Source organism: Microtus ochrogaster, chromosome 1, assembly GCF_000317375.1.
Source record: "Microtus ochrogaster isolate Prairie Vole_2 chromosome 1, MicOch1.0, whole genome shotgun sequence".
NCBI lineage: Eukaryota > Metazoa > Chordata > Mammalia > Rodentia > Cricetidae > Microtus > Microtus ochrogaster.
In genome coordinates this window covers 125,437,760-125,449,649 of record NC_022009.1, presented here as the reverse complement: position 1 = coordinate 125,449,649, position 11,890 = coordinate 125,437,760, and the positions used below count along the sequence as shown (strand labels likewise).

Here is an 11,890-nt window from a genome sequence, read left to right as displayed (position 1 = left end):
TCAGCTTGTTTGTGTAGATAATGGCCATGGATCTGAGAGACATAGAGCCAATTGCACCAACTGTGTGCAAGGGCACTCGTACATGCATGTGCATGTACACACACACACACACACACACACACACACACACACACTGCTGTTTTTCACAGTTTTCTTAGTCCCACAAGATTGGCAAATGCTAATAAGCTTGGCACAAATCTCTGAAGTCTCTGATGAACATGGCAGCTCAGCCATCTGGTTTTGTCAGGAAAACAGTGGACTGGTAATTCTCTTACACAAAAATCATATTGAGAGCAGTATAACAAGGTTACTGCATTAGGCCTTTAATATCTTCCCCAAACAACATAGTCTCCTGGTGGATGTGACACCAACTGTTCCTTCAGAGATGGCTGAAGCAGCAAGGAACATAGATCCTGCCTTATGTCTAACACCAGGCAGCCATGCAGTTCCTTGGCTACAAAACATCTTTGTCACTTTTTAATTTCATTTCGCAAAGCTTTCAATTACACACAGAGTCAATGTCAGGTCAGCTGCTTAGGCACTAACAGGAACCCTCAGTTAGAATTAACCAATGCTGATGAGTGGGAAAGCAGAGGGTAACCCTGCCCTCACTGCTGCTCTGGGAAGGAGCCTCAGGCTGCCCTTGCACTGGGCTCTGCAAGCTCCTACACTGTCTCTTGTGCTCTCCCTTCAGCCAGGACAAAACACTACAAGACCATCCATATAAAACAGGGTGGGGACTAGTCTCTCAATTCCACGTCTTCCTCTAAGTCACATATCCAGTGACTCTGATTCTGGTCCAGAAACGAGGCTAGGCTGTATTTATAGTAGAATGAAACCTGATACAGACAGCTGCCCAGTGGTACTCAGGAAAAGAAGCCCAGGAGACACTAGCTGAGGAGCAGCTGTTTACGTGACAGAGAGTATCCTTGGCTGCCTTTTGGGACCTCGGATTAGCAATTCAAGGCTGGTCAAAGGCTCTCAAGAGTATTTACTAAATATGGGATTTGTGCTTCAGTTCACCAAGACCATGGGGGATATTGAGACCTCAGGCAGTGCTAACCCCTATGTTTTTTCTTAAACACACATACCCACGATGCTTAACTTAAATAAGATGCAGCAAGCAACTAACAACAAACAGAACAGCCATAACATACTGTGACAAAAGTCGTTTTTAACTTTTTTTATTTCTATGATTTCCCACTTGCCATATATGTTTGGAGCAGAGCTGACTGTCACTCAAACCTTGAGAACATGGATTAGGCGGGACACAGATAACTGCATATGGCTGCTACTGCTAAGGACAGGAATGCACGTGGCCTCAGGTTTATCTTCCTGCTGTGGGATGTTTGTACACTGTCAAAAAAGACTGCTGTGACTGGTGTAATAGAAGGCTGAACGGCCAAGAGCTAGGCAGGAGAGGACAGGCAGGACTTCTGGGCAGAGACATCACTCTGGGAAGGAAATGGGCAGAATGTAGATTAATGTATAAGAGGTAGCTGAGTCAAGCCTAAGCAAAAGACCAAACTTTCTCAGTTAATAGTAAGTCTCCCTGTCATTCCTTGCGGCTGGCGCTCCTGGTGAAATGGTACCACTACACTTCCAACAGGCCCATGCCCGTGGGCACAGGACCGGGGCCTTGCAGATGGAGGTGCTGAAGCACTTCTGAGCATGAGGTCACCCAGCCAGACAGCAGCAGAGCGCTGCGGGTGGGAGTGCAGGGTGGGTGCCCCAGCTCTGGAGCATGGAGACATGTCTGCTGCCTTTCTGGGGATTGGAAATGAACACCTATCCTTGCACGCACAATGGAAGCCTCAGCAAAGCCCCATTGAAGAACAGATGTTCCCAGAATTTCTATTATTTTATGCCCTCCCGCTGCTCAGCGGTTCCCGACATTAAAAATGTCACAGATGCCCCAAAGTAGAAGAAGGAAGCAGAGAGTTTACTATCTGCCTAGCAAAGGTATGCCCAAGACGCGGGGCACGACACACGGATCCCCGGATCAGGAAGGAAGACAGTGGCACACACACCATCCATCCCACCCTGGACCCCAGAGGAGCGCAGAAATGCCATTAGCTCTCCTCTGCAGCACCTCCCTCCCCTCAACTATAGAAGTGACGAGGCGCTCACCAAGGCCCTGACCTACACTGTTTTTAAGTACTCCATTTTCTTTCATCAGTTTGGATACTAAGCACACTCAACCACTGCACTCAATCCCCTACCACAGGGAAGTCAAGGGGTGGGTTTGTAGGGCCCAGCTGATAGCAACCAGTCAGCTACCCAGATGGTCCTGCCAGTGCTACATGAGCAACAAAGTTTCTTCCACTGTGCACTGTGCGGAGCTCAAAGCAGACTTTGACCCCTGGTGACAAGGGTGTGAGGAGCAGAGCTCTGAACATCTGTGCAGATGTGTAAGGGGCATATCACCTGCAATTCTGAGAGTCTGTAATTTATACTAGTGGCTCTGGTCATTCTTACAAAGTGAGAAAAACAAAACTCAAATCCAGCAACTCTGTAAATCATGGTGCTATGAGAACAACAACAAATGCTAGTGCTCGGGGTGGAGATGAAGTAAAATGGGTCATAATAGCAACACTTTTAGGCTAGAAAGTAGAAACTGCATGGTAAGATGAGGGACTGGCACGTTCAGGGGGTAGAGGCTCAGATCTATGATGTGAACATGCTTGTCTGTGGGCGACCATTGTCGGTGAAAGCTCCTGCGAGTCCAAATTACACACGAGGCTTCTCCAGGGGAGAACAGGCAACCCGGCAGTGTGAGGCTGGCCTGGGAAAGATGGACGGAAGCCATGAGCCTCTTCTGAGGCCGACCAGTAACTGCAGCTCTGTCTTCTCTTCTGGTCCTCACAAGTCCTACCCAGGGCTGCTCCTAAAACCTGAGCGAAACTCTCTACCACGGCACCTGTGCTGTGCTCCCAGCCAAGTCCAGACACACATATTCTAAGCCGAACCCAGCAGCAGCTCTGCGCAGAGGGCCTTTAACTAACTTTAACTAACGTAAAACTCACTGTGGCTCTTGGAGATGAATTCACTCTAAGACAGAATTTGTGGGAAATCAGTTCGGGAACGCACATCTCCCTTGAATAATCAAAATATAAACAATGAAGGTCTTAAGAGTCTACAGCGAGCGGCAGCAGGTACTGCATCTGCAGGAGCCGGCCCACAAAGTCAGTCCTGCTGTAGGCGCATTCCAGTTCGTCTAATGCAGAGAACCTGCGTTGCTCAGGAGAAGCTCTGTCCTGGGGGTAAGGCAACATGGAGCAGTACAGATACACATTACCTCCAAGCTGTGCTTGCCTGAAGCCTGAAATAAAATCTTTTATTTGTCCCTCAAAGTATATTATGCCACCATCAGGAAATAAAGGATCATGGTTGAGCCCTAGTCCTCTGAGGGCCCCCAAATCGGGACTAGGGCGCCTCCCTTCCTGCACCCTTTTCTCAGCAGACAAAGGTCCCCTTTGCCACGTGTGTTGGAAAGGAATGAAGCTGTGCTTTTGCAGAAGATCTGTCTACTCTAAATTACCAGAAGAAAAGTTTGGTGATTTTTTTTTTTCCTCCAGAGCATGGAGTAATTGTAAAGTACCCTTAAGCTGGCAAGTCAGGATGCAATTTAGAAAATGAAGAATAAAATCAATTTTAAAAACTGTGTAGAACTGAAATATGGTGTGCTACTAAGCTGACCAAATGGATTTTCTTCAGCAGTAGTTAAAAGATGATGACTTTGCACCATGAGAGCCTGGACAGTCTAAAGCCAGCACTGTGGTTCCAGACACGATTTCAAACTATTAGCTTTAAAGCAGTACTACATATGGGACGTACAGAAATTTGTCATGGGGGCAGTTTTATGGGCAATTCATCCAGAAAGCAAACCAGGCCCTTTCTAGCTTACAAAACTCCTAAAGAAAAAGCTTCAAAAACAGTTCATTTACCAATTAACTGATACTTTGTTTCTCTGTCCTTGGGAGACACCTTAACCTTTTCTATGAAGTCAGAATCAAAGGATTATTATTTTCGATGGAGAAGAACCAGCTAAAGAAAGGAAGCTGTCCAGTAAGATAGAAGTCTTGAGAGGCTGGATACAAAGCCGGACACACACAAATGGCAGCATGGGTTACTGACTGGGTAGGTAGGGGTGATGTCATATTTGTCTACAGAGTCATGGAGGCCAGACTGGACTTTTATAAACCCCTGCTCTGCATGGTTCCCACTGCACCATGTTTGCATGCTGCCTGACACCAACACTCTTTTCCCCGGAAGCATACTCTGAAGTTCCCTTGACTCTTTAGAACTTTTGGATTCGGTGAGATTATGCTATGCCATCTCCTCCTCTGGGGGGAGTTCTGACTGCCTGTGTCGGATGTGGATGGGACCACTCAAGTGTGGAGTCTGTACAAAGGGACAGGACACCAGCAGGGGCTGCAGCCCTCCCAAGACCCTGGTCCAGGGCTGCGGCACCTGCTGCTCCTCTACTGCAGCTCTGTGTGGTGAGTCATCTCTCTGTCTGTTCACATGCACAGCCAGCTGCATGAGAGCTAGCAGCATGTTCTGACCGGGTGCCTGGAGTGAACCAGGCTCCATAACACAGGGCCTTGGGGAAACACCCCCACAGTCCCTACAAACTGCCCCCAATGACTCAGACCAAAGGACCCGTGCATCTCCAGCAGAAAGTTTAAGATACAACATAAACAAAGATGCAGAAGACAGCTCATGTTACCTCTCTGACCTAATTTTTCTAAAATTAGCATGACTGATGCTGTTTATTTTCTATTGCAGCTGACTGATTTTCACAAAATTTAGTAGACAACATTTATGTTTATTTCTGGCATCTTTAAAACCAACAAGATTGGCTTAAAGCTTTCAATGAACATGTACTCTCTGATTGAACTTCATAAAAACAACTCTGGGACTGTATTAAGCATCAAGTTTTAGCGAAAGTAAAAACTGAATTTCTTCCATTAATAAAACAAAGGCAATCAAAACCAATCATCACCTAAAACATTATTTCCACTTGGCATGGCAGTACACCGTGCGTGAGTGCAGGCAGCAGAACTTAGAAACATAAGCCTGGTCCTGCACGAGTGTGTAAAAGTTCCTTTCCCCGTATATGACAGACAGCAGCTACCCCTGCCGTGGGGGCTGTCTGAGCAGAGGCGGTCAAGGAAGAGCATGCAGTAAGCAAGCTGCCTTTAAACTAGAGAAATGGCTGCCATCCTTTGTGTCCCCAGAATGAGACAAGACTCTCGGGCTAGGAAGTGATGTTCCCATGAAAATCAGCCCAGAACATTTTAGGGGAAAAAATAGCACATGTGTATAATTCTAGTGGGTCTACTAGAATTCTACTAATTCTCGTGGGTCTTCAGGATCTCTGGTTTCCATAGCCCCAATCCCTGGGTCTCAGCTCCACATTTCTACATTAATCTTTACAAATGAGATTAGAAAGTAAGCCAATTTGACTAGGATAGGGAAGAAGGTCAGCTAAATAACTTGAAGTCTTCAGTGGGTCAAGATTCGGATGTGGGTAGAGAAAATCAGCACACAGCTTTTGAGAAGGGATTCTCAGGGCTGTCTAGGAGAGAAAACCCAGATTAATCTAGTGAAACAAAGCTGGAACTACACGTCTGAGATGTGACATGACCGAAGCCATCACTTGTGTCTTCTCGCCAGAGATGCAGTGACACACAGTCCACGGTTTTGCTGGGCTGTCAAAGGGAACTGCCAGGAACACTACTTCTCTAGGGATTTCACATGCACTACAATCCCATTCATTCAACCATCTGTCTGTCCAGGCAACGAGGCATACTATGTGCTTGGTAAGACAGCAGATGCTAAGGTATATTAGCAAAAGTTCTGTAAATGTCAGAGATGATACTAATAAAACACAATTCAGTGTTTGCTGCACAGGAAAACAGCACGATGAATTAGAAGCGAGTTAGATTCTGAAGGTTTTATTTGTGGGGAGTGTGTGTGGGTGGTGTGTGCATGCACTAATAATTAAATAAGAAGCCCAACGGCGCTGAGCTGGCGTAGAAGGCACGAGAGCACCTCTACCGCTGCCATTTATTTAATGAATACTCCTGGGCACTCTTTAAATTGAAAGATGGTTCATTAGATTTGTGCATCTGCCCTCCTCAGCAATCTGTTGTGTTTCGGATGAAGGCAGAAAAATATGAACATATCATTTTCGGGAATGTTATGAGTGACTCAGCTTCCAATGATTATGGAGTCATAAAGGGCTCAGGCTGCCTAATTTCGGGAAACAATTTGTCTGAATCATTCTCTGTTCCAATCTCGGATTCTTATTCATTCTGGAAATCTCAAGGACAGGCCCTTTCCTCTTTTTGTTTTATAAGTCACCTAATGCATTATCTTCCATCTACAAATATTATGTCTTAAAGGTACTAAGAAAGTTCCAACATCTTGTTCACCGTCTCCTGTGGCTCCTACGCTCTGCTCATGTACTGCAGTCTCCCAGGGAGCTGATCAGCCATGATGTCAGGAATAAATGTACACACTCTGAAGGGGTGAAAGGGTGAATGATTTTGTCCCCCACTCAATGCCTGCTATCCTGGAGAGTTAGTTTTCCCTAAACAGGTTCATGAACCATTCAAACAGATCCACCCACCTGCCATCGTCCTTAACAACACTCACTCTGGCCTGCTGGGTTTTGGCCTGGGGAAGACTAAGACACACAGAGCTTATTTCAGCAAAGTGAGGGAGACACATTTCAGTGGCCAAGTGGGACAACTCAGCCAGGAGTAGACTGCCTAGTGTACTATAAACCACTATACTGTGGTTATTAAATATATAAATATACATCACATATATATTCTAATGTATATATGTATTCTGATACCCCATATACTTATTACTGGATCATTTAAAAAGCAAGAATCCAGTTTCTACAGGTTTTGTTGCTCTGGAAGATGACAGGAGGTCAAGGCCATCTAGATTCCACGATGCCCTGTCTCAACACCAACAAAGCGGCTTCCCGGTTTCTCCTGCTGAAAAGACAGCCGTGACAGAACGCCACCCCTGCTGAGGCTGCGTCACCTTGCCGTTGCCATGACAAAGACATCCACAGAGTCTCAAGAGTCCTGAAAGGATGGAAAACCCCTAGGCTACCTCACAGGTATCAGATTCTCAGATGGCCAGGCATCCCCTAGCTTCCCAGGACAGAGATGTTCACTGGTTTGCGACATTTCGTGCAGGATAAATGTTTTCTGGCTCTTGGGAACCTAACATCCTGTTATGGATCAACACTACTAAGACATCTAGAGACCTTGAACACTGATGTTTTTCATCCTGCAGACACACTTGTTCCCACACTTGAGCTAGCTTCCGAGTCTCCAGGCTCCTGTGGGCAGCAGCTGAGGGGCTGTGTGGAGAACCCTCCCAGTCTGCGGTGCGGGGTCAATGTCAAACCCAATGGACACTTACCAGCAATGTGAAGCTGTGCTCTGGCAGCATCCCATACTGCTGGACAAGCCTCTCTCTGGTTGCACTGGGAAGCTCCGGGAGCATGTCCCGAAGCTGGTCGATATTGATCACCTGCTGAGAGTCTGCATCTGAAGGCAGCGATGTGGCGTCGTAGAGCACTAAGGGGGGCAGGTTAGGCTCTGGCATAAACCTAACAAGGAGAACAGATGGATCTGATTCTGGACGTCTGGATTGATTAGAACCGCAAATCCAACAATGATGGGAGTGCTTCTGTGCTTAGGTACAAAGTCAGAATACTTGCAAAGGTTTCTGAATGTCCCAGTGAAAACCTGCACAGCAAACCCATCCTTCACCATGATGGCATAAAGACAGGTGAAAGGGTGACCTGGAACCAAGCCACATTCTGGCTTATACTAGTGAGGAAAGTGTCGGCCTGGAAACTGAAGGACAAATGAGAGCAATTTCCTTGTGAGGAAGACACATGACTTCCCTACTTTAAATTTTCTATTTTTAGCAGTACTTATACAACGAATTAAAAGCTAAAGAGGAATAGAGGGCTCTTCCCCTCTTGAGAAGTAGGAGAACAGAATGGATGTTGCCTAAGTGAACTGTGGAAGCCAGTGGGGAGGGAAGAGGGTGAAGAGAGAAATCCTGGGAGTCTATCAGAGACGGAACCTGTGTAATGGTGAGTTCACGCCGTAGACAAATGCCAGACCCACAGAACGGACAGCTGAGAGTGAATGAGGCCCAGTGTAAACTATGACTCCAGTGACTAATAAGCAGCAATACTGGGTCACTGATGCAGCAAACCACACTGAGTGACCGGAGACTAGGGAGAAATACATGAGAACGTCACTTCCCATTCATCGCTGCCCTAAAAGACAGGTTAATAACCAGATGGACTACAGTACCGCGTTCATCTTACAAAAGGAAAATACCCCTTCGTTCTGCTCCAGCACTGCTTTCCCTCTGTCCAGAGCCAAAGCACTTATGAAAGGTGGGGCAGGGTTTCATAAATGCAGGTAATTCCTCAATGCAGTACCAAGCCTCAGCTATGGACTAGTCAGTCCTCTGAAAGCCAGGGCACACTCAAGAGGGAAGCTTCTGGAGACTTGCTGCTGTCTAACTTGGGGGCTCTAGTAGAAGCCAGTGGCTGAGTTAAAAGGGAGCAGTAACAGGGAGAGTAAAGAAAGTACCGTGGGAAGGTGTGGACCTAGGAGATCACCATAGGAAAATGGCAGGCAATGATAGGAGTGTGGCAGTGACGGTATACCAGGCTTCACAAAGGAGCAACAGCTTTGTAATCTGCTAAACGATGAGAAAGAGCAAAAGGTTCCATCTATCTTAAGTCTATGGTTATTGATTTAAGTGAAAGCCTTCTGTTACATAACAGTCCCTCGGGTTTAAGAATGGAACCCAGAACCTCTTACATGATAGGTGAGTATTCTACGGATGAACTAGTGGCCCCTAATTTGCTTATTGAAATAGAATCATCTGAGGTTTGAGGGAACCCTCCACTGACAGGCCGATCTCTTCTTCATATGCTTCTAAAGCATTTCAGTAGATTCCAGAATTACTAACAAATGAAAGCCTAGACCCTCCCTCACCTGCATCCTCTTAGTTAAACAACAGTATCGTTGTTACAGAAGTCTGTGAGCAGATCTCTCCCAGCAATTAAACAAGGAACTCTGCACCTACCAAGTCAAGAAAATATCACTTCTCCTAGTTTACATATCACATTGAATAAGAAATTTTGTCTCTATCATATAAACACAAGTATGTAACATTGAATAAGAAATCTTGATCTCTATCATATAAAAACAAGTATATCACATTGAATAAGAAATCTTGTCTCTATCATATAAACACAAGTAGTTCCCACATTCTCCAGCATCATCATGCTGACCTTCCAATGGATTTCAAATGCACTCCCAAATATCTGTCGTATTGTGCATGGGGAATAATCACCTGTAGTCTTGTTTGCCTTCTTTGTCTCTCATCGGCACGGTGCACCTGCAACAGTCAGAAAGGCAGCACTAAGCCAACCCTGCATGCAACACTGGGTATAAGACGCTCTATGGGCTGGAGGGCAAGCATTCACCACAAAGGCTGGGGTTAAAGGACTGGTCCTATTAAAAAGAGGTAGAAACCTTAGAAGTGTCAGAAAGAGATGGCCCAATGGAAGGCCTTTGGGCCATTAGAATATGCCCTCAGAGGAGACGGAACGCTGGTCCCTCCTGATTTGTTTCCTAGTGTGCTTACTTTCTTCATGCTTACCAAATACTTGGTAGAAACAACTCAGAAGGGAAAACACGTACTTATTTAGTTTTTAGTTTCAAAAGTATTAGTCCATCATGGTGGAAAGGTATGGCAAAGCAAACAAAAAATGGAAATACAAGAACAGACAGAGTAAGATATATACCCAAGGACGTGCGCCCAGAGACCTAGTCCTCCTACCAGGCCCAACCTCCTAATAATGCCATCATACGACTCCATGAGGGGATTCATCATTCATCAGGCTCGGGTGTAAGGGTCTAATGGTCCCTGGAAACACATTAGACACACCCAATGCTTCACTAATCTAGTCAGGCTAGCAATTGAGACTGGCCAGCACACTGGCAATGAGGTAAGGAGTTTAGCCCAACCATGTGCTTGGGACATGATGTGCCACCACAGGCCAAATCAATCAGTCTGAAACCTCTGAAGTCGTGAGCAAAACTCACATTCATTATAGTAACAGCTGCCTGGCATAGGGTTTTCTCAGTTAATCACAGGCAAATTCAAGCTCTTCAGTTTTCCATGGGATTCTATGGAATGGGCCTCCTAACTCCTAGGGCTCTCCCATTTTACATAAATAAAGAAAAATGCTTAGAAAGATCAATATATTGTGTCTGTGCAGACAGGGACTGAGCATACACACGCTATTGTCAACCCAACCTCAGCAGCTTCCACACACCCTCTATCGACTTTCGAGCATTCTGTGGTATTTTACTTAAAGTACAAAATTTTAAAATTCAGACTGAGAAAAATTAGGGCCCAAGTTATCTAAACAACCATGGAAAGAGTGTATGTGTTGGTTTGAATGAGAAATGTCCCCAGGGGCTCTGGAACTTGAACACTTGGTCCCCAGCTGGCAGTGCTGGTTCGGGGGCGATGCTGTCTTGCTGAAGGAAGCCTGTCCTTGTGGTTCACAGCTCTGCCCCACTTCCAATTTGCTCTCTTCGGTTCGTGTTTGTGGTTGAAGGTTTGATCTCATGGTTTCCTGCTCCAGTCACTTATGGTTCTGCCTCCCTTGCAGATATGGGTACTGCCTTTGGAACCACAAGCCAACGTAAACTCTTTCTTCCACAGGCTGCTTTTGATCACAGTGCTTTACCATGGTAACAGAAGCATAACTGATCAAGCGTCCCTACAACCATCTCTTAGCTGTTTTCTACATCAAGTTTAGGCTATGAGAAGTCTCACAGATGCAAAGGGAAGCCTGGGGCCCAAGTCTAAGCACTTCTGTGTAAGCTCGGGTCAGCTGAACTCTATGGTCCCAGAAGACCAGGTTTCACCCTACAGGGTGCAGTGGTCTCCTCTCTTATGGCTACAGAGAAGCTAGACCTTTCTTACACGACCAGTTCCTAGTCCATGGCTGAGCCCCAGTCCCCAAGCTGTGGCAAGAGGTTTATCAATACAGACTCACCCCAGCTTATAATCAAAGGAACGAGTTTCAATTAGAATTTGTCAATACAAACTCACCCCAGCTTATAATCAAAGGAACGAGTTTCATTTAGAACTTCACCTCCATCCTCAAGTTCAGTGATTTGTCTCTGAATTTCATAGTCTATTAAAAAAAAAAACCCAGCAAGTTAGTATAATTGTGAATCCCCTTTATCCATTCAAGTAATACATAGAAACCATCCTCAAGCCTTAAGTTAAAGGGGAAAAAAGTCAAGGAGATTGCTTATGATGATCCTTCCCTTGTGGGCTATATTTTCTTCTCAAAGCTGGGAAGGGCCTTAGAAGGTCATCTCTACCCTCCTCTCTCTTTTTCAGACACCTCAGCTCAGAGAGATTAACAACCTAGCACAGCTACAACCCTTGGTAGAAGGGTGGGGACTGCAGTGTAGGTCTCGTGACTGCTGCTCCGGGACAGCGACCTATTAGAATTCCTTACCCTGGGACTAGCAGATGGGTCACAAGGAACTCTGATAACCTTCAAAATTTATACACATTCCTTAGCGACCAGGGAAATGCAAATCAAGACAACTTTGAGATACCATCTTACACCTGTCAGAATGGCTAAAATAAAAAATACCAATGATGGCCTTTGCTGGAGAGGTTGTGGATAAAGGGGTACACTCATCCATTGCTGGTGGGAATACAAACTTGTGCAACCACTTTGGAAATCAGTGTGGCGGTTTCTCAGGAAATTCGGGATCAACCTACC

The 11,890-nt window shown here is 45.7% G+C and overlaps 1 protein-coding gene across 8 annotated transcripts in view; it reads right to left on the bottom strand.

Annotated features, from left to right (window-relative positions):
* Gatb (glutamyl-tRNA amidotransferase subunit B) overlaps nucleotides 1-11,890 on the bottom strand; it is a 75,913-nt gene that overhangs the window by 25,716 nt on the left and 38,307 nt on the right. For all 8 annotated transcript variants that reach the window (XM_013348628.1, XM_026786724.1, XM_026786666.1 and 5 more), the window contains 3 exons: nucleotides 11,200-11,284; nucleotides 9,424-9,468; nucleotides 7,456-7,645 (listed from right to left, as the gene is read on the bottom strand). In XM_013348628.1, the coding sequence (XP_013204082.1) occupies nucleotides 7,456-7,645; nucleotides 9,424-9,468; nucleotides 11,200-11,284 (320 nt within the window). The remainder of the gene's footprint in view (nucleotides 1-7,455; nucleotides 7,646-9,423; nucleotides 9,469-11,199; nucleotides 11,285-11,890) is intronic.